Genomic DNA, 26,855 nt, shown 5'->3' on the forward strand with positions numbered 1-26,855 from the left:
TAGACAGAGCTAAAGCCAATGCTGTTCTTAATTTGGTATTCTAGAGAGTCATGGCTCCATTCAAATAGGGAGGAGACAACTGAGCGCAGAATCAAAAAGCTGAGTCTCAGGTAAGAAACACATGGGCCCACAAAGTGGTTTCCATGATACCTTAGTGCCTGCAGCACCGATGCATAGCCCTACAAATCACGGGATGGCGCTAGGTGACTCTACTTTACCAAGCAATGAAACAGAACCCAGCAGTCTGATTTATGTTCCTTTATTTGGTCTTAAGTACGCACAGCAGTTCATGTACAGCAGTGGCTTCGATTCTAGTCATCGAGTGCGGCTGAATTTTGACGATCCTAGGGGTTGTTTGCCTAAGGGAGTGAATATTTTTTCGTCAGACCCGTGCTTAGACGGCCATGCTTACAGGCGCTGCCTTTCTGGATTTTTGACTGCCGAGTTATCATGTTCACCGCCTCTTTTTCTGGAGCTTCTGGAAGAAAAAGCGGCTAATGAGGACTCGGAATCGTCAGAGGAGGACATTTCCGATGCAGCATTCATTCGGCGTCATGTGATAATGGAAGCGCTCGAGCGGATACATGAGCACAGTGCTGCACACTCCTTATCGTCAAGAGTGCATGCGCCGGTTTCTTGTCTTGCAACTCATATGGACGACACGTGGCTTAACGCTTCAGTTTTTTCCGCAATTGAGGATGCCTTGTCTCTAAGTAGTGAGGAGCTTTCTCAAGATAGAACGACATACTATTATGAGCACAGTACATCGGCAAGTGCATTTCTTCTCTCTGGAAAGTTTGTAAGGCTTTTGAGTCCTCAAATAGAAACGCGATTCTGCCATTTTGACTTTGTCTTGCCAGATCCTAGCACTCGCAGAGTGATGGTCACAATCTACCCTGAACCAGAATACTTTGCTCGTTATGCTAGCGATATTTATGTCATAGCTGATGACATCTCTGAGCACAAGGCGTATGGCGCTTTGTCAAGGGTCCAACGGGAAGAACATGCAAAGGAAGGAGCAGAGCAATACGGCTCTAAGAGGTCTAGGAATTACACTCAGGATATGGAAGCCTGCGACACCGTTCGAAACTATGCCTCCCACCGACTGCTTACCTCGACGATGTTTACTTACGTCCACTCAGCATACGAGCACTGGCTCGATGTTATCGAAAAGCTTTTCATGGGACCCTGGTCCAAGTCTGCTAGTTTTCTACGACTTTGTTCACAATTTATAGAGTGCAAAGTATTTGGGTCTCTATCCCAGGAGCACTTTGCTACACCAGAAGACGTATACCTGGCCCAGTCACTAACTTGCGGGATCAGGGGGATTGTCTGTGATGTCTTCAACAGCTTTGGAGGCAATGTCACAGCATTGCCAGAACTACCAGCAAACGAGCTTTTAGGACAAATCAATGAGGCGATCAGTGCTTCAAAGAGCATGCATGATATTCTTTCTGCTGTGGATGTCTTCACAGCCAAGGATGCTCAAGGAAAAGAATCTAGCTTTGTGGAGTCTTTCCATGTAGACACAGCTAAACCCACATCAGTCTATGAGCTCGCTGAAAAAGGAGTCTATAATTTAAAAGACGCTCAACCTGGTTTCTTGGATTTAGAATCGTTGCCGGAGCAGGACCAGGTCGGTGGCCTTGAAAAGGACATCCCAAACAAACAAGTATTTTCAGCGCCAACTACACCAAGAATCTTAGAAGCTGTTGCCCAGAGGTGTATGAACGAATTTTCTGATTTGTTTTGCCACCCTCCTCTTACTACAGGTCCAGGGATGAAACTTACTGGCTTCGAAAGTAACTTTCCTCATGCGATAAGGGCTCTTATAGAGTTAAAGGGTGGAAGCCATGCATTCTACACACTTACTTCCATGGAAGAAAAGCTTCGCTATCTTATGCCACTCGTGCTAGATCGACTCTATACCTACCAGCACTTCACTACAGCTACCTTTTTTTATGATTCCCTTTTAGAACACATGCGAGCATGCACTCAGGAGACTCTTCTCCAAACTCATGATCATGTTTGCTTGGATATTCCATCTGCGCACGCATACTACAAAGCTATTTGTCAGATGATTTTGCGCTTCAATAACATTCTCCTGCGCACTTCTCAGGCACAACATAACGGACTCCTTCTTGACGGCATGGAGGCGAGATCGGTATCGTTTGTCGCGTCCTGTACTTGGCCTGAGGGCTGTGTACATGGAACCCCTTCTACTGTGTCGTTGACGATCAGGCCACTGTGTCCTTGTTACTTCTGCAATATGGTCGCTATGGATGAAACAGATCTTTGTGTAGACCGTGCATATTCAACATGCAAGGCATGCTTATGCAAGTCCGGAGGAAGCTCTATTAAAGCGCAATCTACCACCGATATGCAAGCTGGCAAGATGGACACAAAGCAAGCGTCTGCAGGGGCGACGCTATCTATAAGCTATAGAGATTTGTGTGCATCGTTTTTGGGCGAGGAAACACCCAACAGACGAGACAACCTCGTAGCTGAAGCTTCTATCTTGCGCCTTATTGGATTGGCCAAACAAAGCATGGGATCCAATGTAACACCATTGCTATCAACCGATCACATAGAAGAGGCGCTCTTGTCAAAAGAAAACGATTCAGAACATAACCTTCAATTCCTTAAGCTTTCCCTGGATGGTAATGTAGAGGGCAAGATTAGAAGCTTGGACGGCTATCTACCTCGAAGGCTCTCAATGAAGCACGCTCTCCTTATTTATCTCACACTTCTTCCAGACTGCTCCGTGCGGGCCTTTGTCTGTAGCTTTCTACAAACGCGCTTGAGGGAACGGATCGCAACCATCTTCAGCCAATCCATGGACTTGATATCTATACCCCCTAGTAAGCACCAGGTGCGCCGCAACCCAAAGCTATCTGTCGCTGAGCTGTCTTCTGATTCAGAAGATAACCATAGCAGCGCGCTATCATCATCGGGGATGGATTCCGGGCAAGGCTGGACTCAGCGTGGCTGGACGGCGGCTCCTCACAGACACACTCGGGGCAATAATCCAAGGGACGGCCTAGATGAGCTTAACTTAGGACAAACCGAGATAATAGAATACATCCCGTCGTGCATCCATAGGGTACAATCCTTGACGAGCAGCCGCGATTTTGACTTTGTTGCACAGCAAAACACTTACCAGCACACACGTCACCTCCGACGGGTACAGGCAGGTCTGCAGCGGCTACGTGACCGACTACTGGAGCACGAGCCGTTGGTCGCAAATGCCCATGCTTCAACACGGAAGCGGCGGAGGCGAGGGCGTGCATCCGGAAGGGTAATGCTTGCAGAAGACGTCCTTGCGCTGGAGGGCTTTTCTAACGATCCCTTACGGGCCATGGCCATCCAGTCAGCGGAGGCGCTCGAGGCCATCAGAGCAGAGCCCACCCTAGCCCCCGGGCCTTCTAGGGTGACACCGATGATGTGGGCTTCTCACCTCTACGGACCCAAGGTGCTCTGGGAGGCCTACCATCAGATTAACTACGGAAATCACACTGATGTGCCCCCTGTGACGCTAGAGCGGGGGCTGTGGGCTCCGTCCCGGGCCCGACTACTCCCTGCACACGGAGAGCGGCGGTACCGTACGCTGGGCTCCGTCGAGGGCCTGGCGCTGGCCGGGCACACGATCACCGTCTCGGGGCTGGGCAGCGGAGAGGCAGGCCTTGCCGAGGGGCCCGTGCAGGTCCGCTCCCAGCTCCCCGACCCGACGCACACACGCCTCGCCTTCGACGACGTCCTCGCCGCTCTTCTGGGCCTCCAGGAGGGAGGGGAGATGGAGAGATGTAATAGTAGCAACGTTGTACCAACTATCTGTGAATGATTTCCCGTTGTCAACTAGTGCCTACCGACACCAATAAAATTCTAGGAGTATAGCATCTGATTGTTGATTTAGTCAGTATGAGCTGTGTCTATAAGCCAACAGTCCTTTCAGGCAGTGTTGTTCACGATGAGCCTGACACAGACTCTGCCAGTTTGTTTGCCCAGGGTTATGATAACAGCATTTTATCTTTAGCCAAGAATGCGGATGTTTTATCGGAGGCCTCTAAAGCATTCTGTCCACCGCAAGATTTCAATAAGGTATTGCGGCCTAAATCTGTAGGCTTCTGTAGCTGCAGAATTGACCCAGATTTTGAAAACTTCAGAAACACGGTTTTGAGACTTCTTGCTAATGTCCAAGAGGATGTTCAAGGCTACATCCAGGCAGGAATTTCTCTTCGGAAACAGGAGTATGTTGTTCTAGTTGAGATACGCGACAGAATAGACCGATGTCAGCGTGACATTATGCTTTTTATCGACACCTTTTCCGGTGAACATGTACCTCGCTTACGGAGGCAATCGTCATTACTCGAAGCCCGCAATGTAAAGCTTCAGACAAGAGCGAAGAACCTTTTGGTGAACGAATTAGATGCAGATAAATACTTGAATACAGAGCCAAAGCGAACTAAGGACCTTTTGGAAGCTGAGAATTTGAAATTAAAGAAGGAACTGAAAGAACTGAAGATGCAGTATGCCTTACAGCTCATACGAGCTCAGGAATTGATCGATAAAATACTTGATACTATCCAAGTGGATAATGTCACGAAAAACCGGCCTGTGTCATCATGTGCTAGGCCTGGCAGTGCCAGTACAAAGAAAGCTACCAAGGGAGAGCTCCGCACAACTCAACCTAAGTCATCTGCCTCCTCCAGACAAACTCTTCAGAGCATCAAGAGACAACTCCTCGAGCTGAAAAACGACACGATAGATTTACAGGCATCGGTTCAGAGCGATAAGTGTGGACCTATTTGTCCACATGAGCGGGCGCTGAATGATCTACTTAAGGCGATTCGACAAGAGAATGAAGCGCTCCCCTCTTCTAAACCAAATATTGCAGAGCGTGGTGGTAGCGGAGCAACCTCGGACATCATAGCTATCGTCCATGCAATGAAGAACCTGTTTGAAGCAGCGCCAAATCAGCTGAGTGTCAGTGCTGACAATTCACTACAGACAGAAAATAACGCGCTTAAGCGAGAACTTGCCAGTCATAAGGACAGAGTTCAGGCACTGGAAGGCGAAAATGCGGCTCTTCTTAAAGAGATATCTAATACAAAGCAAAGTCTAGATAGGATTCAGAAGAGTACTTCATCTCTTCTTGCCAGTAGTTCAGCAAAACCGCAAGATGTATGCCGGTGTGGTGCATCTATAGCCGCCTTGGATGTCTCGATGCTATTACAGGAAAAAAGCATCCTGTGTCACAAGCTACAGGAGAAAGATGTGGAGCTTACAAAACTTCAGGCGGAGATTGATGAAGTCATGCTCGAGCTCATTAACCTCCATGAACGGTATGATGAACTAGAAAAGAACGCAGCATCAGACAAGCCAAAGAAGGACATTGACAGTACACAGTGCCCGTGGAAACCGCAGGAACAGACAGCTTATAAGGATGTTGTTCCGCATGGTGGTGATAGAGTAACCAGTGAAAGCGTTGTTGATTTCTCAACTCTGTATAGTAATCACAAGGCCACCAGTGCCATGATCGCAGACAGTAGCCGCGGTTTGGCAGAAAAGTCTACTAAGGCCAGCAGGCCTAAGAACAAAGGCGTGCGCAAAGAGCTAACTTAATCTAAAAGGGCCTAGAAGATCTCTCGTCCCGCTTAACTTCAACAAACTTGCAGTGAAGACGAAGTGTTCCGCGACGGACGTCCTTCCATGCCGGCCAATATAGTCTAAAATTACTACTCATGTTCATCGGCCTTTCCAGATCTGCTGGACTGATATACCGAAACACCCCCTGGAAGGTTTTGTAATTCATGAAGTATATATTGAACCGGATTGGAAGGCAATCATTCAATAATAGATAAATAGATAGTAGACAGTAGTAAAAATATAGATTATACGCCACACATTGGGTGTCTCCTTCATCTGGGGTGAGGGACGGTGAGTGCCTCTTGTATTTATTGAATAGCTCCGCATAATTGTAAAGGTTGTGGCCTGGGAAGAGGGATTTCTTAGGATTCTCAACAAGGTCTGTCACCTCCTGAAGAATAATACCCTCTGTGGCAGTCATGTCCATGTACTTTTCATGGAAGTAGTATATCAGCTCACGCTCCAGTTCAGGACCCCACAAGTTCCTTAGGCATCGCTTGAATGCGGTATGGAATTGCTCTGTTGTATATCTTTTTGGTTCCTCAGGTTTCTCTGGGTGCTTTGAGCGTGGAGACCCCTTCTTACGCTCAATTTCGTACTCACTTATACGTTTTTCATACTCTTCTTTACGACGCTTATTATCAGCGGATATCTCTAGTGAGACCTCCAAAAGGGTTTTGGGAAAGTGGGTGAAGTGCTCAGCTATAAACGACTGGGTAGTAATGTAGTCAAAGAAGTGCTCGGATGTGAACTGCTCCACCATCCACTCTGCCGTTAGAATAAGATGCTTACCCACAGTATCTACTGATACATATTGCATCTTCTCGCATAGCACTGAAGCGTACTTTGTGAGTAAATCATCAGTTGGTAGAGGTGAAAAGGGATCACAGTTAGAATGATCGAGGAAGAAGTGCATAAACGGAATGACGCTCGTGAAGGCTTTCTTGTATTCAAGTGGGTCCTGGCTCGGATTGATGCTCTGCTCTTCTGCAGCAGAAGGCACGCCAGAAGCTCCACTGTACTTTTCGAGTATCATATTCAGTTTTGTCCTATCACTTTTCGTCCGACTTGCTGTACTATTAAGAGGGAGAGAAGAGGACCGAGAAAAGGGCCGGGTTCCAGGGCGAGTACCAATTGTTGATAGAGACATGGATGCCATAGAACTGGGCCCTGCACTGCCCAGATGCATATCAGAGCTGACGTTAAAGGTTGACGCCGGTGACATGGTACTGTATCTGGAGTCTGGGTATGCAGAGATAGTAACGGGTTTCACTTGTGCTTTTACCTGAATTCTAGAAGGAGAGGGTCTAGAGGACCGTGCAGATGGTGATGCTGCAACTACTGAGCTCTGTCTGTTAATGCTATTTCTTCTAGAACCCGAGCGCGAACTAGGCTGAGACTTTGCCCTAGGCTTAGGCTTAGGTGCCGAGCGCGGTCTAGGTGTATGCCTAGAACCCGTTCCTCTTCTTGTCGCACTGTGTTTTGTTGTAATCGGTATTCGGTCTGCTTCTTGTGTTTTAGATTTTTCGGTAGAAGTGGATATCGGATTATAATCAGAGTGTAAGACTACCGCATGTGGCTCAACCACTGCAACGAGTGTCTGTAGTTCGTCCGAGAAGACGTGGGGTGAGCGTGGTTGTGAAACAGCAGCAGGAGTTTGTGGATTTAGGTCGAGGTCTGTGCTAGCCGAGTCAGCAGCACGGCTATCTCCTGTCTCGGAACTAGAGTCGCAAGGTTTAGGGTTATCCGCCGTTTCAGAGTCAACTCTATCATGTTCTGAAGGAAAGTCTGAAGTATAGATGGTAGTAGGAGAAATGCGATTGCGAGCTGTTTGAAAAGTAGTATCTGATCGTGTAGGTATTTTGACATACTCTTCCTTTTCATCCAGGCATGCTTTCACTGACCTATCTCTTTGGGGAAAAGTGTCACTACCGCCTTTGAAGACTAAGGTTGCACCGGGGCCGATAGGGGACTCTGTCTCAGCTGCTTGCAAGGTCGGAGTCGGTTCTCTTAATATTACTGGGGAAGCACTCGGGTGACTGTACGAATTAATTGGGTACATAGCGAAGCCCAGATCAGGATTTGATGAGGCTATGTTGCCGTATCCTGTAGCAACCGATGATCTCGGAGACGCGGATAAACTATGTGCTTTTTTAGAGGACTGACGAGTACATCTCTCTGTGGTAAGATCAGCTATGCTTGCAGCTTGTCGTGAGACACTCGTAGTCCAGTTGCCTCCGAGAATATTTGGCTGCGGACTCAACAGCTTTGTGAGCACTTTGTTATAAAATACGGCATCAAAGTCTTCTGAGCCGCGTTGCTCGGCCATCACTTGCGCGGCTGCAGAAGCCGCCAATACAGCAGCCGTTTCGTTCTGTTCTGGACTTCCTGGTCTCTGATTAGAGAGGGCAGTTGCTAGGGGATGTAGCAAACGTGAAGCGTCTAAAGGAGAGGTGTTTGCCGTATGCGGAGCGGTGTCGTTAGATTTGGATGTCATACCTTGTACTGAATCGCCCGCTACAGGATTATATTTGGGCGAGGAAGGGCTCTCAGGCTTGAAGGAGCCTAGTGTCTTGTATCTAGAACTCACTGGGAGACTAGTAGAGCGGACTATGCTCAATCCATGGGACGTATGCTGGGTTGGGACCAGTTCATAGATAGTAGTGCAGAGCCGGGAAAGTAATGATTCTGTAGCGCGTATGGAGCTCGATATGGCTTCCAGCTGGAGGTTGTTAGCAGATAGTACCTGAAGGAAGCTCTTGTTCTGGCCGTAGAGGTCTGAAACCTGAGCAGCTATAGCTGACAAATCATGTGTAGCTTTTGCAAGACTCTCTTTTATGTTATCAACAGAGTTCGATTCCACGTCGAAGGCATTGCCTTGATGGAGAAACGTGTCGGAAGTAGCTTTTCCGGACCCAGAATAAGTCTTGTAGACATGGTGGCCTGCAGATGGAGGCTCAGCTACTGAATGCGAAAGCGCTACACGCATGTCTCCAGGCTAGACAGGTGATTTGCAAAAATTGAAGCAAAAGCCAAAAAATGAGTCTAATATTATGTTTGGCGCGCAAGCAATATCGCGCCACAATTCTAGAGCACAATAAAAGGATTTTTGTGAAACTTGAACGACAGCTAGTCTCCGACTGGCTGCCAATCGGTGAAAAGTACCTTCCTGGGGTGTGTCGCACAGACGTTTGTATCGCTGCACTAGGAGAGTATGTGCTTATTTACGATGGTAGTAGCGATGTTCTCTTCGTTCTTGATACAAAGCTCAACTTTATAACTTGTCTCAGGGGAGCCCTGCAGCTTGACTTGACAAAGGCCTCTCCAATCCGTTACAGATCTTTCTTCTTGCTCACTGAAGAAAGCCGTCTGGTGCTGCTCTATGAAAAGTTCCACAGGAAGCACAATATGACCCATCGCTGTGTTGTCCAAGGTGAGTTTGTCTACATCTCTACTACCACTCCCACTATGCTGTTAGAGCCATGCATGACCACTCCATGTCTTACTTTTCAATCATACACTGAAACAGAAATATGCAACTACAGCAAGATAAGGGGGGCAGCCCTCTGTGATGGTACCATTTATGCCCTCGTCAAAGAGCCCTTAGCGCCAAAGTACTCCGTCGCTGTGTATTCTGCTCTCAAGTCTACTAAGGTCAGTGTGCCTAGTTGGAACGTGATCCTTCGCAACGTTGGACTTATGCACTTCTTTGTTTATAAGCACCAGCTGTTTGCTTTAGAATTTGACGTCTATAACTCAGTAATTTACCACTTCGTTCCAGGAGAACCGTACAGAATCCAGTATGTCTGCACGAAGATACCGCTTCAGACGGAAAAGCGGAAGACTAGCATATATGCCAATAAAGGCTTCATTTACACTGACTCTGACAAGCTTTTGTTACGGTTAAATAAGTTTATCTTTGTTTAGCCGTTGGTTTGTCAGTTTGAGTGATCACGCAGGAGGGTGAAAGACTTCCCTCTATGCTTCGAGATGCTTCTCTTTCGCACCACTGATAGCACAGACAATGTGCTGAGTTAGATCTACCTGGCTGTGAATGCTAGGCAGCCAGAGCAATCGAAAATAAAAATTCAGATACGGAAATGGAGCAGCCGCCATCTAATCCCTCTTCTGCAGCAGTTCACGACCGGATATCTCTCGAAGCGATGCCCACGCGGGCGTATTTGGATGAGACGGTCGTCCCTATCGTAATGCAGGGCCTCGCCGCTCTAGTGCAGGAGAGGCCCGAAAATCCTGTCCAATTCCTGGGAGAGTTTCTTCTCCTGCACAGTCAAAAGAAGTAAACGTCTGTTTGCTTTCTAGTGGCGTATGTCTACAAGCAAATTTTAATGACGTCTAGTCACGTTAATCAAAAAAAGGACGCGGAAATAAAAATGCTCGCTCTTGTCTTTGCCGCCCTGGCTCTGGCGGAGACCATCATTGGGATAGACCTCGGCACGACCTACTCGTGCGTGGCCGTCTCCCGCGCCGGCCAAGTGGAGATCATCCCCAACGAGCTCGGGGCACGTGTTACGCCCTCCTACGTCGCCTTCACGGCGGACGGGGAGCGCTTGGTGGGCGATGCAGCAAAGAACTACGCACCAATAAGTCCTGAGAATACGATCTTCGATGTCAAGCGCCTTATCGGGCGCAAGTTTGACGATCCTGAGGTGCAGAAGGACATGAAACTCCTCCCGTACAAAGTGATCAATAAGGATGGGCGACCCTTCGTTCAGCTTTCGGGGACTAACTTGCCAAAGGAGCTGCAGAACAAAATCATGTCCCCAGAGGAGATTTCCGCGATGGTTCTCACGAAGATGAAGACCATCGCAGAGGACTACCTTGGCGAGAAGATCACAAAGGCAGTCGTCACTGTTCCCGCCTACTTCTCCGACTCACAGCGCTCTGCCACCAAGGACGCCGGTCGCATTGCTGGGTTAGACGTTGTCCGCATCATCAATGAGCCCACCTCGTCCTCCATTGCCTATGGGCTCGATAAGAAGACACAGGAGACGTCCGGCAAGGCGAAGAATATCCTCGTCTTCGACTGCGGCGGTGGTACGCATGATGTGTCCATCCTCTCTGTCGACTCTGGCGTTTTTGAGGTTCTGGCCACCGCCGGAAACACCCATCTTGGTGGTGAGGACTTCGACCGCCGCCTCCTCGATCACTTCATTGCAATTTTCAAAAAGAAGAATAACATCGATCTTTCTATCACCAACACAGGAGATAAGGCAAAGGATATGGCCGTGAAGAAGGCCATATCTCGGCTTCGGCGAGAGATCGAGGCAGGGAAGCGCCAGCTCTCTACTGCCTCATCTGTGCAGATTGTTGTTGACTCCCTCATCGATGGGATCGATTTCTCTGAGTCGCTGACGCGCGCCAAGTTTGAGGAACTCAATATAGATCTTTTCAAGAAGTCCATTAAGCCTGTGGAGCAGGTCCTCCGGGATGCTAAGCTCAAGACGACTGATATTGACGAGGTTGTCCTGGTCGGCGGGTCTACCCGTATACCGAAGATTCGTCAGCTCCTGCAGGACTATTTCAATGGGAAAGCCCTCAACAAGGACATCAATGCCGACGAGGCCGTTGCCTGGGGCGCTGCTGTACAGGCCTCCATTCTCAGTGGTGCGAAGGATCACGATGTCCTCCTGATAGACGTCACCCCGCTCACGCTGGGCATTGAGACCCAGGGAGGCATTATGACGCCGCTTATTGAGCGGAACTCTTACATACCGGTTAAGAAGTCCAAGATCTTCTCGACCGTTCAGGACCAGCAGACGATGGTCAAGATCCAGGTCTATGAGGGAGAGAGGTCCATGGTCAAGGACAACAACCTTCTGGGAAACTTCGACCTCAATGACATCCCTCCAGCTCCGCGGGGCACTCCACAGATTGAGGTCACCTTCGAGATAGACTCTAACGGCATCCTCACAGTTTCTGCAGTGGAGAAGTCGTCGGGGAAGGAAGAGTCCATCACTATCAAGAACGACCGTGGCCGGTTGTCTGAAGACGAGATCAATCGTCTTGTCAAGGAGGCAGAGGAGTTCGCGGAGGAGGATAAGATAAACAGAGAGCGTGCTGAGGCTCGGAATGCCTTTGAGATGATCGTGTCGATAACAACGACTCAGACAACCGCGGATAAGGAGGGCAACATCGTTGACAAGATCTCCTCAGACGACCTTGAGAAGGTCAAGGAGGCCGTTAAAGAGGCTCAGGACTGGCTCCGTGATAACACTGATGCCAGCAAGGAGGAGATCGAGGAGGAGAAGAGCAAGTTCGAAAAAGTTGTCCAGCCCATCCTCGGCGAAAACTTCGGCCGATCTGCCAGCGCCGGCAGCAGCGGCCCTGAGTACGACTATGCAGAAAAAGATGAACTCTAAACTCTGGGCTTTGAGAAGTTCAAGAGGTCTTGTAAACTAACCAATGCGCATGGATGACGAGCGGCTCCAGTGGCCCCCGTGCTCTGTGTTTGACAGGACTGTCTGCGATTGCCTGCATGAGCTGGAGAGCACAGATGTATACCCTTGGCAGGTTGTCTGGTATCTCCTGCAGGTGTTCCTTCCAGACACCGCTGCACGGATGAAGCCCTACATGTCTTGCAGCTCCGCCATGATGACTATTCTACAGCACAAAATCGGTAGCGAACCTCTGCAAATAAGCTTTGAAAGCCTTTCCATTCTTCTCCAATGCCTCTCTGGGCAGGCCTTTTTTCGTGCGCTGGATGTACATGCAAAGGGTTGCTCAGCAGCGTTCAGAGACCTTTTTGTAGAGGCACGGTTAGGGCTAATCACCCTTTTGTGGGAGCAAGCTGATGATCAAGCCCCTTTCCTGCTCTATGAATTGATGATCCAACTGCTTAGGGCACACAGCAGCCTTTCGTTGATTGAAACTTGCACACTGTTGTTTATCCCTAGGGTCTCAGTAGACACAGCGCTTTTTGCACAGTTTCTTGTAGAGATTGGCGAACTCCTTTCACCAAACCTATCAGTAATTGACACAAAGGAAAAACTGGTTGAGGTTGCATTGTTACGCTCTGTGTTCTCACTTACGCTATTGCTATATGCTGCAGCACCACCGACATGTTTGAAAGCGATCATTTACTCTGATCTCTTCTTGGCAACATACCTGCCTTATCAGTTTATTTCACCAATGCACTTCGCCCTGAGCCTGTGCAATCTTTTATTGGAGCCTACCGCTCTATCTCTTTCCATGCGGACAATGATAAGTGAGCTGATTCTAGAAAGCCTCAATTCTGAGCTTACCTCTACCTTGTCACTGATGCCCCTCACCAGTGTCATTGAGGAAGGATCCCGCATCTCTACCACCTGTTGTGGCGAGCTTTTAAGAAGTGCTCTAGCCTTACTTTGTTCTGAGACATCAAGTCTTGATGAGAGTCACGACCAATCCACGGGCTTACTCGCTGTTTCTGCATTTCCTTGTATGCCAGACTACACTGCTTCCATGACTCATCTTTCAGCACCTTTTGTTGAGCTTTCTCTATTGATGAAAGACTTCAACTCTAGACCTCATACATCAAATACAAAGTCTGATGCGCTTTTTGCTGTCTCAATACCTCCACCACTAATGGGAGACACCACAGAGGTACTTGCCAAGCATTTCTCAGCCTTGGCCTCCCAGAGCATTTGGCATCAGGCAATCCTCTTGGCAGCATGTTTTCAAATAGTTGCCGGACGGCTACATTTAGAGCCATGCGATGACTCATCTAGCATTAACCTACCTGCTCTAAATATTGAAGTTTTGACTACATTTCTAGGGAGGTTATTTGCAGCTGAATCAGATGCTGTTCCCTCTGCTCTCATCAATCTGAACTCACCTACGTTTCTTAGCAGCTTTCACAGCATACACCACCGGCAGCTAATCGGTGATCTATACTATTTACAAATATCTCCACGGCTTGGCAGGATAAATAGTATCAAGCTGTGGAATCTTCTATTATTCAACAACGCCAATCTGTTCTGTACTAGACCACTAGTAGTGTGTGATAATGATATTTTAATTTCCCGAGGAAAGGCGGCCGCAGATCTATTAGACTTCATGCTTTCTGGTGACATCACCGGCAGCGAGAAAGAGAAATCTTCACGCTGGTGCTCAAAGTGGATGGACTATCTCTTAGATGTCACTAGTATGACTGTTAGAACGATGTCACTAAAATCTTTGTCTTCAGAAATACCCGTATTCCTTATTTTCTCATTTACCCTGTCCTTGCAGTATCTGTCGCACATTTCAACAATCTCAAAGATGCAATTAAATAACCATACGTCGGGAGCAACCAATGATGCTATTACATTTGATACGTTTGTGAAATATCTTTCTAGTACATGGACTCTATATGCCAATCCGTCTATTTCTGCAATTCTCTTACTTGATACATACTCGTGTGACTTTCATGATGACGGACTTGTTGCTATGAGCACCGTTTCAGTGCTGCAGACTCTTTATCCCGTTCTACCACGAGCAGATCTGAACTTTTATAACAAGGTTGGAGCATCCTTTTTAGGAACAACCAAATCCGTTATAGAATTTTACAAACGCGGAGTTGCCTCGCCTCTACACGTGGTTTTTATGCTCCTTTATATTATTGTTCCAGAGGCGTTTCCACCCATCCATATCCTTCTTGGTTATCTTTTGGCATTTTCCCTTTGTCCCACTTACCAGACTGCTCTTCCACTTATACTTTCAACTGCACCTGGTTGTCTAGGGACGTATCTCATGAATCAGGAGAGCGTACTTCTTAGCATGCTTTATGAGTTACAAACACGTGGCCCGTCAGGGAGCCGTTCGACTATCTCCAGCCTCAAGCAGCGCTTATGGCGAGCACTAGACAAGTATGTGGCCTCCATCCACTGCATGACCCTCTATGTCTCGCTCTTGATTTACGTGTCGACATATGAACTATCTCTTCTCAAAGCAGATCAATCAACTGGTACTATTTCCAATGGCGATTCCAGTGGCGCAGAGGCACTTGAAAGGAATCTCAAATCTCTTCTTTTGCAACACTTAGTAGGCATCTCCACTATTCAGTTCACATCAGTTATTGCTTCACAGCGCATCTTATTTACCATGAGGGCGTATGTTATTAGCATGCCTGCACTGTTCCTGGATATCAGCGACTCTTTTCTGGAGAGATTGCACTGCAGCTCTATAACAATGACCAATTTAGTACACTGCTTTAGCACTGCTTGGGCTCACTCTCCGTTTATAAAAGCAGTCATAGACCCTTCGTCCTTCTTTGCCTCATTGGTCCGTTTGGATTTAGAACAATATTGTGAAACTGGGAATAGTGCACAAACTCGCCTTTGGTTGATTAATTTTCCACAGACGTTTATCTCATCAATAGAAGCAGTAGTAGCTTCTGGTGCACATCTTTCTAATGATACTGTCTCAGACACCTTCACAGATCTGCTTATCAATGTACTCTTTATGGCCTACAACACTGAGTCCATCTCTCGCTCACTGACTGGTGCACACACCAATGACTTGGCAGCAATGGATGGTACGGCCAATAGTTGCATTTCAACAAGGTCGTTCTTTGCTCATCTTTATCAGATACAAATAGGGCAATTTGTGTTGGAATTATTTCTCCAACTGTCCCACATAACTGTCCTTTTACCCACCAAACTTCCCAAACAACCACAGGTTTTGGAAAACATCAATCTGAAGCTAGAGCCATCCATAAAGAAGCAAGGGTCTTCTACGCAGACATCAAGCACGCCTTACACTGCTAACAGGTATCTTTTGTATCTTCAACTAGCCGATACAGTTGCTTCACTTTGTGTTAGAGTTGCCAACTTATACAGGTGTAAGAGCGTGTGGCCGAAGGCTAGGATTGTGCGCCAAACTACAACAACCGTCATTTCTGGTGTCTCCCAGGTGCTGGCTTCGGTTGACAAAGTAGTTATAGATACATATCTATGCTATGAACAACATGGTCTTCATCCGCAGCTGCAGGAATTGTTATGCTGCAGTCCATCTTCCCTTTGTGAGTCAGAGAATGCTGTTGCGCGAATGAGGTTGTTTTGCAGTACGGAGGTTAGTGAATCTCTGCTTGCACTAGGTGCGATTGAAGGAGGGGCTATCAGCTATATGAAAGTGTATTGTGATGCTTGGCGGTTGCTTATATGCGCTGCATGGATTGCATCGTCGGTTGCTAAAGGAGCAGATTATAACCATATTCCTGCGTCGATAGTCTTGTACCACGGTGGGCTAACTGTATGCACATACTGCCTTCTTCGTGGGCTCTTTCTAGCAAAAGCAAGGAAGAATAAGTTCACATTGCAGACAGCACTGCGTTCATATTCGCAAAGGTGCACCAGCGCCAAGCATCGTCTCTCGTTATCTCCATTCTACATTCCCGGCTGGCAGCCAGCCGCTACCGACGCACTGCCTCTCTTTCTGACTGCATCTTCACCTATGCTCCACTCAAGCCTTGCAACTCTGAGATCAGCAGATATACCATTTGCACTTGTGCACTTTTCTGGAGCAGTACAGCATCCTGGCTCTGACATCATCGGGGCGCTTACTACTACGCTTTTGGCAGAAGAAGACTCTGCTGGGGAGCTCACTGTGCACAAGGTCACAGAGCCAGCGTGTAATTGACAACGCACACATTTACTGATTGGTAAGCAATAAAGGTTTCTCTCACTTGGAGGGGCGAATGATCTCGACGTTGATGCGAGAACTCAGCATGTCGAAGACGTCTTCAATACTGTCTGAAATATATGGAGGCATGCTGGCGGCCTCCTCCTTGCACTGCTTCAGTAGGGCACTTGCTTCATGGATATAGATACTCTTCAAGTCCAGTGCATCAAACAGCTTTTGTATGCTCTCCTTCTCTGACGCTCGCTTACCATAGATGGTCAGTATGGTCTGCGGCGAGACACCCTTGCCACGGGCCTCCTCTGACGCTGATAGTTCAAGGGCACGCACGAGTGGCCAAGTGGCCTTGTTCTCCAGGTAGTCAGATGACTCCTTGTGAAGGATCTCTGGGGCGTAGAAATCCAAGAAGTCATCCTGCATCTGATAGAGCCTTCCCAGGTCCATACTTATCTTGTGGATCTGTTGCTCTATGTCTGTATCCAGACGCTGCTGTAAGTTGAGTATGGAGTCGACCTTTTGCATGGTGTATCCCTTTTCAGAAGCTGCAGTAGTCCCAATGGCCATGTTACCAAAGAGAACGCCAGATCTATATCCCATTATCAGTGGCAAATAGAAGGTATAATAGGCTGTCTTTAAAATGTATGTATCGTTAAGATGACCCATCGTATGCCTTTGAGAATAGGTCTTGGTGAAGGTGTCTAGGTGCTGTCCAAGGGTCGTGTTTGCCTTTGCTTGGTGGTACACCTCAAAGATCTTAAGGGTCTTCCCACACTTGTCCTCTAGATAAAGAACTAGAGAGTCTGCTATCTGCCAGAGTATCAGGCCGTCGTTCACAGCCTGCTCATCGCCAACTACCGCGCGCCACGACGGCTTGCCGCGACGAATTGTGCTGTGGTCGATCACGTCGTCAATCATCAGGAAAGCACCCTGGAGAATTTCTTGAACAAGGCAGATATCGATTGCCAAGTTGAAAAGCTCCTCCGAAAAGTTTGAGTCTTCTAAGAGGCCTGAAAACAAGAACCGTACAGTCTGAAGGAATATGTCCGCCGCCAGAGTCCCTCGAGTCATCTTCCCTCCTACAACGTTGTACTTAATTACCTCTACAATGTGGTCACGGAGAAGGCCAGTGGAGAAAAGGTTGGGGAGGTAAACTGGGATGAACGTCTCTAGAAAGCTGTCCACCTTCTCAGTTGCGAAGTCCTTGATGCACTTCTGGCGCTTGTGTGCGTCGAGCTTGACATAATTCGAGACGGTGTACGAGGCCATTAAATTTAAGCATATCTACACCCAAAAAGTATTAGTGTTCCATTCTTTAACGTGTTTAATGAAGACATATACTTAAATTCACTAAAATATGGCAATGAGCGCCTTTACATTATGCAAAGTCAGTAAATGAATGGCGCGAGTGTTATGCGCAGGCTCATGGTCGTAGCCTCAGTGCGACACGTCGGCGAGTCTACGCGAATACCGTTAGCCCAGACGACACTTATCCATGCGATAGTCGTTGGCATGCAAGGAGTCATGATCAAAAGTCTCACGTTCGATTGTAACTTCACCAAACGTGCCTTACCCTACTTCTCCGTTCTTCCAGGAGAGTACTTAGTTGATCACGTGATTCCATACAATGAAGTTGTCCCTGGATCTGAGAGCGTACTGCAGATAGACTTAGCTTACCCTGAAGATTACCCCGGTGACATAGAAGAAAGTAACTATGTTCTGGTCTATGGAATAAGCTTCGATCTACACAACCTTTCGCCTCTAGGAAAGTTTCTACCTGAGGTTGTCTCACTGTTGTTTTATTATGGAGCAGAGTCCGCAAGAGCATCACACAGGTTCGAACACCCCTTGCTGTTCACTCTTTATTCTGCTGGATATGCAGCGTATCACGGGAGAAAGTACCTAATGGCGGACTCGTACTTTCAGCGTTTAGCGGAGAGCATCGGGAGCACTCTCTTGACACAGCAGCAGCAAGGGCAAGGGCAAGATAAGCAGCGGCTAGATATCACCACGGTTCGTGTCCTGGCATCTCTGTCCGTGACTAGATTGATAGCAGTCGTTGGCTTAAATAAGCACGAGAAGGCATATGACGCAGCAGTCCGTTTCTATGCTACTCTGCGGTGGTTCTTCTTGACTCTTCTTAGCTGGTATTCACAGACTATTGGCACTAGTAGGGTATCAGAGACGCGCGCGAAACTCTTCACTGAGCATTATACTCACCTTGCGGAAACGCTTCATTCAGTACCTATTCAAGCGCGCCCCCTTGTCTCTCTGGAGACGTGCTTCTTACCTTGCATATACGACCTGCTCTTTCTTCTTATTCTCGATACTGCGGAAGATCTTACTTCTGCTCAGCTCTTGGAGCTTATTAGTTCCTACTCGCCAAACTCGTCTACGGCCCTCTCTATGCTCTGCGCAAGCACTAAGCAGCTTATTGGTCTCTCTCGTTCTCGGACAATCTTTGACACAGCTGAGAAGACCTCTGCTGTTACATATCTGTTAGACCTTGTCCTGCGATCCAGCATGTTGTCTCTGCAACCTGAGATACTTAAGTTACTCGTTACACCCTTTGTCCTCCAGCTAACCTCTTTCTCAACAGAGCACCATGCCTTAACTGGTCAGGCTCTTATGGTACTGCAAACTGTTCGGGATAGATTATTGTGTCTTTCGCCGACGTCACTCTTCAGGTTTACCGTTGACTTGTTTGGACTATTCGATCCAGCAGTTCTTCTGCAAATCACTGATTCCGAAGAGGGGCAGTTCTTGCATACGTTAATTATTGATATTCTAAATGTGCTTGGCACCGCACGGTTGGCTATAGATTTCCATTCATTTTTTCCCTTATCACAGCAACCCGATGGTCACAGTCCTGGAAATAATAAGACCTACTGGGACCTTGAGCGCTATATTAAGTCTCTCTCTTATCTGTTCGAGGTAACGATAACACTAGTTCGTCAAATAAGACATACATACATTTATTTTCACACAATTAATAGAAAATATAATAAATTGTTGGGAGAAAATAAGGACAATCCAAGTCAAGCACAACAGACAGAAGCACTAGCGTCACTGAAGGAAAAGTACCACCTTTCGTCTAAGGAAATTGAGACTCTGTTAGCCTTCCGGAACGATTCTCTTTCTCCGCTCCAAAACCAGCTAGATTTGACTATAAAGCTAAATATTCTTCTTGGGAACACCTTTGGTACCATCCTTCTGTGTTCTCAGCATCAGAGAATTGTGCCCTGTAGTGAGCTGGTGTCCTCCCTTAACTCATATTTCTATAAGTGTTCAGCGTGTATAGGGCTAGTCCTGTGTAACTTGGATGAAATTCCTATTCGTGGAGTCCCGGCCAGGGAGCAGGCAGTGTATGCAAAGGCATCACTAGTAAAGGAGCCACATGATGTACATGACATTGCTGTTCTGGCACCACTTCTGATCGATTTCAAGCTGTCGGAGCTCGTTGAGTCTAAGATGCTTGTGTATAAGCCATTATCCACAGACATCTTTAAGTATCCCAATCTTTCCAATGCAATCCTACATGTGTTGGGCAATTTCTTTGCTGGGTTCGGATTTTGTGTCTCCGTGGCCGCGAATCGTCCTTTTGGCGACAACCCACACACACATGATGCATCCAAAATGATGGTTACAACTCCCACAGCTAGATGTGGTACTAAGCTCAACACCAAGGTTTATAGCTCTCCTTTATCAAGCTCTGCTACCTCACCATGTCAACAAGAGTATGGCCGCGGGAAGATGCCGCCCCAGCTGGCCCCAGAAGCTGCCACGGTGAATTGCTCTACAAGCTCTAGTACATCCACTGAGCAAGAGCCTTACAATGCATATCTTTCCCTCATACAATATTATTACTTGGAATCCTCGCCTGATCTACCATTCCTTAAGCCCATTACTATCTTTCTCAATACACTTTTTGCATCTGGCATCATACTGGGAAATCGGATCGCTCACAGGAATAAGGAGGAGCGTGTTTATCATTGCTCGTTAAGTATCTCTGATTTGGGGCTAGAAAAGCTAACGTCTACTGAGCTATATTCGTTTGCAGAAAATATTTGGTACTTTGTTCGATATTACAGCAATTCACTCTTTCAATGCACTACCTACTCCGATCTACTTTTTGGAGCTTATATGCTGGAATTCATACGCTTTTCTCGCTTCAACTCTTTGAACGAGGTTCTCCTGTGCCAATTTATTAACTATTCCCAGCTATATTGGTCGGATAGCCTCGCGTCAGCAGAGCCCCTTGTTGTCAAATCCCTTGAGCCATGCTTTCCAACGTTCATCCTTCTGGATCTACCGTCTGCTCGAGAAGTGTTCGAACCACATAAGTCCGTCCAGTTATCGGTGCAAAAGGTGCTCAGCTGGTTTCAGACCATTGGCTTTGGCGCGTCCAAGTTCTACCTCCTGACTGAGCTTTTATATCTTTCCATGCAACAGCTTCTCCGACACAGCAAGTACCAGATGTTTCCAGAGTGCTATGGACTCATTGGGAAAATGCTGCATCTTGTTGAGGCCTTGTTGGACAGGCTTTATGAGCTAGACTCTAACACTGTCGAAGCATACACATATACAAAGCACTACGTGGAGATTCTGTACCGCCTCACGACTAAGGTAGCAGTACATTTGTCCACTCACCTTATACCATCTACTCATTTCTATAGGGAAGCTGCAAGAGACGCGGCATCGCTTCTAATTTCAACTCGTTGTCTTAAGTACTACAACGACACATTATTTCTTCTCACCACTAATCAGTCGAAGTCAAGTGCAGTGACGAGTTCAGATTTTTATTTATCTATCGCATTTATCGCGAATATCTTGGAATTAGTTTTATTATGTAACTTGTCTGATGATGCAACAAAGTCGCGCGCAGTTAATTGTCAGCTTTTGAAACTAGTGATGCTTTCATGGAAGTATCTAAAACGTAACGCTTTTCTTAACAGCACAAACATCTGCTCATTTGCACGCGTTTGCGCACTCCTTACTCTGTTTGAGCTAATCATCTTCCCGTCCTGCAAGGACCTTGCAGCACTGGATACATCTTTCTCCATATTCACTGAGCTGCATGAGCACATCACGTTTCCCTTGTTCTTCTTAGCTTATGCCAAAGAACTAGTTGGAAAGTACTCGTTACTTCTCAGTGAGTGGTTTACTAAATGGCCGGATACGAATGTAGCAATTTCTGAGGTTAAGCTCACAAAGCTTTTAAGCATCTATACCGTTGCTGTTAAATCCACGGGGTGCGCACGGATACACTTGTACGCATCAGCGTTCGTCCGGAAGCTGTTGTCAACGGCGCACGTATGCAAGTTGTTGTCGCATAGAGAACAACAAGAACTCCAGACATTCTGCGCCACCATAGAGGTACATGCATGCTATTGGGACGCTGGAGCACTGGATTATGAGAGTCAATCGGCGACCGCGTTGCTCACTGAATTGGAAACCCCCATTAATAAGAAGCCAGAATATTCTGTGCAACTGGACGATGTTCGGTTGTCTGCAGAGCTGCTTTCTATCCCTACTCCAAAGAACCTCTCCGATATATCGATTATCCCTCTCATTTCAAATGGATTTCTTCAGGAGATGCGGCCGCGACATATACCACAGACTGAGCTACCCCACTACTCTTCTATCGCAGACCTAAAGCTTTCTGTAGCCACCCAGTATGCTATCGTGTTCAGTTTCACAGTTCCATTTGCAGGTACAAAGGAGGCCAACATGCTATCGGACCTTTTCACTTCTGTAGATGCTGACAAGAACAATCCCGATACATTTATGGACAAGATTGATGGGCTAATGGAAGGCACGCTCAACAAGAAGGTCAAGCTTCTGATGGGCCATGATATGCCCACATACAATATCACGACGTCCTTGGGAGAACAGGTCGAGAGACGATATAACGTGATCTACTCTAAGAGGCTCTTGGAGCTAGTGTCTAATGAGTTTTATTCTCTCGCTGACTGTGACACAAGCGACAATGCGATTGCACCGTCTACCCCTTCTTCTAAGGCACCTGTGATCAAAACCAACGAGCTAACTCGGCGGTACATGAACAAAGAAGAGCGAAATCGCCGTGCACAGTACCTTCTACAAAACGCACTTGATGAATTTGCGGATGAAAACTTATTGACAGCTCGCTGCGAGCCCCTGCAGGAAGAAGACCTATCCTCAGCAGTAATTACAAAGCCCGACCGTATTGCCGATGATCTAAGTGGTAAACTTATTCGTATCTCTACGGATTCCGATGATCACGATGATCAAGTCCAAGGTAACCTTGAAGCTGCCATCTGTGCGCATGTCCATGAAGACCATGGGAGTGCAAAGGAATGCCCTGCAACAGAGTTTAGCGGGGATGATAACGAGTATGTTGACTTTGATGTAGATGACGACACAATTGAGGGCCAGTTGCCCGATTCTATCGTAACAGCTCTTCGCCAATCATAATATTTGTACTAGTAATTGTTAAAAAATAAACTTTCTAGATTGTAAACTTTATTTTACGTTTTTATTAAATCTAAAAAAGTATGTTGGGGGCTTGATGGCCGCCATGTTCCCCTTTGGCCTCTATGAAAGCGAGTCGCTTCTTGGTCAGCTTCTTGGTCACAGGGTTGCAGGAGTAACACTCAAGGCATGTAGGATAAGTGAAACTCCGGAGCTTGCCGTGAAAGTGGCTTCTCTCGCAAACGTGGCAAATGACGCTAAAATCAATCTGATCAAGGACCTGCGTTCTCTTAAGGGAATTACACACAAGAATATCTTGGTATATACAAGTATCTACGTGACCAGTCGCTCAATCTTCATCGAAGTGGAACTCATGAAGGGAAAGTCTCTAAGTGACCACCTTCTGGCCCACAGACGTCATGGCAATATTCCTGAATTGCTAGTGAGAGATATACTTCATCAGCTATCCAAGAGGCCTGATTATTTGCACAGAAGTTGCAGTAGGCAGATTGTACATGGTAATTTGATTCCCGAAGATATATTCTACGACAACGGCGCAATGCTCATCGCATCCTATGGACTACTTCTACCAACCAACACTTTTATCCACAACTCCGCAGCGGTCATCAAGGTCTTGCCAGTTCGTGCTTAATGCACAGGTTAGACAACAGCACCAGATCGAGTACACCGCTGTGTGGACTGTCAAACCTTATTCTCTGGATGACCAATCTTAGTCTATCGGAGAGCATATCATCAAGTGACCTAGATATCCCCTGGCAAGCAGCGTATTCACATGATCTACTCAGTCTTACTAAGCATATTGAAGGGCTATCTATTGCAGAAGCGTCATTCTCTCTTATAGAGTGTTTGACAATGATCAGAAATGTAGCATTGGGGCACACACAATTATTCCATCAATCCATTTACCCTTGGAACACCGAAGCAGCTCCTGACATCTATTGACAATGACAATCAGGAAGAGATAGAAAAGTACATTGCACGCCTCAATTCGTGTCCACCGAGCGCTTTAGTAAGTGCCATCAACAAACGAAGGACAACCTCTGCAGCTACCATGTGTAGAAAAATAGCAAGAAGGGGTCTTTCCATGTGCAATCCCATATGCTCAGGAATAGATGTGCACGAACCAACACCACTGATGAAGGAGATTTGGTAGAGTAATAGCTGTGAACCCATCCTAATTAAAGAGCACATGACGGCACGCTGCAATGGCATAACCGCTCTACTGATTAGCGCCTACAAAGGATGCCATACATGTTTGATCCATCTTGCCTCGGAAATGGGTATACAGAGCTGGTCTGAGACAAGAGCTCTGATGTTTGCTGTTAACAGTGGTCATGAGAAGTGTGCAAGGCTACTGCTGCCAGAGATGGGAATTCAGCGACACGATGGGATGACCACCCTGATGCTTGCAGCAGAACTAGGGAACGTGAACTGTGTTAAAATGTTGATAGATTGTGAAAAGGAGATGCAGACGAAACAAAAGTGAACTGCCTTGCACTATGCAGTCGACAACAACCATGTGGAATGTGTTAAGCTGTTACTATTTGCTGAAGAGGACGTCCCTAACGCCAAAGGCCAGAGGTGTTTGGCCATAGCAAAGATGAAATATTTTCGCGAGTACGTTCAGCTGCTCTCTCAAGAGCTAAGCAGGCCTTAACATGCCTAACTCGGGCGAATTCACTCTAGAGCGCGGAATCAAAAAATAATGTAAAGTGCGCCTTTTTTACCGACCAAACAAAAACCCTATGCCTCTGGTGGACAAAAAGGATTGGTTTCAGGCCATTGCGAACAAGAACCATTCGGCGATAAGGACTGCCATCCCTCGATTTGCGGGGAGCACGAATGGAGCAGGCGATACGGGGCTCATAATGGCTGCGCGCCTCAACGATGTGGAACTTGCGCACCTCCTTGCCAAGCAGGAGGCGACCCTCACTAACCCTGATAATCTCACTGCCCTTATGATTGCCGCTCAGTCGGACCATCCGCGCGTGGTTGAGGTTCTTGCTCCCCTGGAGTACTCCATTTTTCTTCCCAACGGCCGCACAGCCCTTTCGCTTGCTGCGGAGGCAGGCCACGACGAGTGCGTGATGATTTTGGCCAAGTATCTATCCACAGAGCGTGACTGCGACAGCCTCAGCGCCCTTGACTATGCTGTCAAGAACGACAACCTTAATTGCATAAAGGTCATGCTGAACACACACAAGTTCACGATAGATGACATCACGCACACCCTCAGGTACGCGCACGAGAAGGACGCCGTGGACACAGTTAGGGTCCTTGAGGCCGAGGCTGAGCGAATCGCCAACCTTTGCTATGCCCAAGCAACGGCAACACAATCATCGGTGACACCTATCGAGCAGAAATCGCCGGGCTCTATGCTCGGCTCCCGCGTCGGCGGCCCGCGGTCTACCCAAAGCATGAACGGCACCAGCTCCATGCGCTCTGTCGGCATGACCGAGTCGATGCGCTCGGGCGGCCGTATTGTTACAAGGTTCGCTGACCTTGCAACGTACGAGAAGGAGCTCGACATGGCACTCACCAAGCTCGACAAATACGAGGTCGACCGTACGGTCCTCAAGACGGAGAACACGAGGCTCTTCGAAGAGAACACGGAGCTCAAGAAGAGGATCAAGATACAGCAGGACCAGCTCGATCAGATCCGTGTGCTTGTGCAGTGCAAGTCTCAGGACGCCGAGGAGATCGCCACGATCTGCAGGCACTTTATCAACGATTTGCAGGCCGAGAAGGCGAAACGCTCCAGGGAGTATGAGGAGCTCAAGCAAGATGTCGCCATCCTCAAGGCGAAGAATCAGGCCTTCAAGGTTGACTTGAACACTCTCATGAGCACGAAAATCGAGCACGAGAAGGCCGCCCAGTATCTTAAGCAGAACATTGTCAGCAAAGACGAGGTCCTTAATGCGCTTCAGGACCAGAATCGTGAGGTCATTGAGCAGGCCAAGATGCTTGAGCACAAGTCCCAAGACCTTGCGATAGAGATTGCTAAGCTTTCAGACAACGTCGCTAGGCACAAGAACGAAGCTATAGGCCTCCGTTCCGTCATCGAGCTCAAGGATAAGGAGATCGAGGATGTGAAGGCGCAGGTTGAGGAGATTAATGAAGTTGTAAGCACATACAGACAGCGTGCTCTCGCCGTTGAAGACGAGAAGAACGAGATTCTTAATGAGGTTGCAAGGCGCAAGGCTGCCTATAATGCCCTTGAAAGCAAGAAGGAGGAGCTTGAAAACCAGGTCATAGGACTCGCAGACGAGCTTACCAAGTCTTCTGTTGCGCTCCAGGCGCTTCAAAATGGCATTTCCAACCTGGAGGATCCATTTTCCATCGCTGCCACCGGGGACTTCATTAACTATGCAGATGACGACGATACGAGTATTGCGAGGAAGGTCCTTACGGGTGACAAGGGGGCCATGCTCCGCCACATTGCCGAGAACGAGATAGCCGCTTATGGGAAGGCGAACGAGGAATCGATCAGAAAGGCGAGTGAGTATGTCTCCAAGAGCGAACTGGAGTGGCTGACGGAGCCCGTGATGCAGCAGATTAAGCAAGCGATTCTCAAGGGAGATTACGACACCGCCAGTCAGCTGACAAACAAAGTACCGCTGGACTTCACAAACCTCCGTAACGAAACAGGCCCGAAGACGTATTTGATGAGCGCAGCCGAGCACGGTGAGCTCCTTAAGGTTTGGTTCTATCGTCCCTACCAAGCCGGAAAGCAGGACCACCACGGGAAGACGGCCCTTATGTACGCGGCCGAGAATGGCCACTCTGAATGTGTCAGGCTCCTTCTCGACCGCGAGGCCGGCATGACCCTCGAGAACGGATGGACGGCATTGATGTCTGCAGTCCTCAACAATCACACGGAGTGTGTGAAGATCCTGGAAACGAAGGAGGGCGGTCTTTCCACGAACGAGCTCCATGAAGAGGGGGCTGGCTTCACTGCCCTCATGCTCGCTGCCAAGCTGGGCCATACTGAGTGTGCGCACTTCCTGCTGAACAAGGAGGCGCCCATCAAGCACTCCACCGGGCGCAGGGCCATCTTCTATGCCAAGAGCGCAGAGATTAAGAACCTCCTCTCCCTTTTCAACTGATTGCCTGAGTAAATC

General features: G+C 47.7%; 10 protein-coding genes and 1 pseudogene across 10 annotated transcripts; 9 read left to right on the forward strand and 2 right to left on the reverse strand.

Annotated features, from left to right (window-relative positions):
• Positions 1–121: 121 nt before the first annotated feature.
• GL50803_0032097 (uncharacterized protein) lies at positions 122–3,841 on the forward strand (the record flags this gene model as incomplete). Its single annotated transcript, XM_038046053.1, has 1 exon — positions 122–3,841. The coding sequence occupies one exon, from the start codon at positions 122–124 to the stop codon at positions 3,839–3,841; it is 3,720 nt and encodes a 1,239-aa protein (XP_037901924.1).
• A 77-nt stretch (positions 3,842–3,918) lies between these two features.
• On the forward strand, positions 3,919–5,622 carry GL50803_0096306 (uncharacterized protein; the record flags this gene model as incomplete). The annotated part of the gene is made up of 1 exon (XM_001709420.1): positions 3,919–5,622. One exon carries the CDS (start codon positions 3,919–3,921, stop codon positions 5,620–5,622), a length of 1,704 nt encoding a protein of 567 aa, XP_001709472.1.
• Position 5,623: 1 nt separating this feature from the next.
• On the reverse strand, positions 5,624–8,635 carry GL50803_0096324 (uncharacterized protein; the record flags this gene model as incomplete). Its single annotated transcript, XM_038046429.1, has 1 exon — positions 5,624–8,635. One exon carries the CDS (start codon positions 8,633–8,635, stop codon positions 5,624–5,626), a length of 3,012 nt encoding a protein of 1,003 aa, XP_037901925.1.
• A 50-nt stretch (positions 8,636–8,685) lies between these two features.
• GL50803_004540 (uncharacterized protein) lies at positions 8,686–9,573 on the forward strand (the record flags this gene model as incomplete). Its single annotated transcript, XM_001709421.1, has 1 exon — positions 8,686–9,573. The coding sequence occupies one exon, from the start codon at positions 8,686–8,688 to the stop codon at positions 9,571–9,573; it is 888 nt and encodes a 295-aa protein (XP_001709473.1).
• A 173-nt stretch (positions 9,574–9,746) lies between these two features.
• Positions 9,747–9,947, forward strand: GL50803_004538 (Dpy-30 motif-containing protein; the record flags this gene model as incomplete). The annotated part of the gene is made up of 1 exon (XM_001709422.1): positions 9,747–9,947. The coding sequence occupies one exon, from the start codon at positions 9,747–9,749 to the stop codon at positions 9,945–9,947; it is 201 nt and encodes a 66-aa protein (XP_001709474.1).
• Positions 9,948–10,037: 90 nt separating this feature from the next.
• On the forward strand, positions 10,038–12,026 carry GL50803_0017121 (Bip; the record flags this gene model as incomplete). Its single annotated transcript, XM_001709423.2, has 1 exon — positions 10,038–12,026. The coding sequence occupies one exon, from the start codon at positions 10,038–10,040 to the stop codon at positions 12,024–12,026; it is 1,989 nt and encodes a 662-aa protein (XP_001709475.2).
• Positions 12,027–12,069: 43 nt separating this feature from the next.
• GL50803_00112428 (uncharacterized protein) lies at positions 12,070–16,263 on the forward strand (the record flags this gene model as incomplete). Its single annotated transcript, XM_038045654.1, has 1 exon — positions 12,070–16,263. One exon carries the CDS (start codon positions 12,070–12,072, stop codon positions 16,261–16,263), a length of 4,194 nt encoding a protein of 1,397 aa, XP_037901926.1.
• A 42-nt stretch (positions 16,264–16,305) lies between these two features.
• On the reverse strand, positions 16,306–17,529 carry GL50803_006633 (Farnesyl diphosphate synthase; the record flags this gene model as incomplete). The annotated part of the gene is made up of 1 exon (XM_001709425.1): positions 16,306–17,529. The coding sequence occupies one exon, from the start codon at positions 17,527–17,529 to the stop codon at positions 16,306–16,308; it is 1,224 nt and encodes a 407-aa protein (XP_001709477.1).
• A 126-nt stretch (positions 17,530–17,655) lies between these two features.
• GL50803_0017123 (uncharacterized protein) lies at positions 17,656–22,716 on the forward strand (the record flags this gene model as incomplete). Its single annotated transcript, XM_038045900.1, has 1 exon — positions 17,656–22,716. One exon carries the CDS (start codon positions 17,656–17,658, stop codon positions 22,714–22,716), a length of 5,061 nt encoding a protein of 1,686 aa, XP_037901927.1.
• Positions 22,717–22,810: 94 nt separating this feature from the next.
• Positions 22,811–24,391, forward strand: GL50803_0014261 (Kinase, NEK; annotated as a pseudogene).
• Positions 24,392–24,479: 88 nt separating this feature from the next.
• GL50803_0027925 (Ankyrin repeat protein 1) lies at positions 24,480–26,840 on the forward strand (the record flags this gene model as incomplete). The annotated part of the gene is made up of 1 exon (XM_001709429.1): positions 24,480–26,840. One exon carries the CDS (start codon positions 24,480–24,482, stop codon positions 26,838–26,840), a length of 2,361 nt encoding a protein of 786 aa, XP_001709481.1.
• Positions 26,841–26,855: the final 15 nt, after the last annotated feature.

Source organism: Giardia intestinalis, chromosome 4 (assembly GCF_000002435.2).
Source record: "Giardia intestinalis strain WB C6 chromosome 4, whole genome shotgun sequence".
Lineage (NCBI taxonomy): Eukaryota > Fornicata > Diplomonadida > Hexamitidae > Giardia > Giardia duodenalis.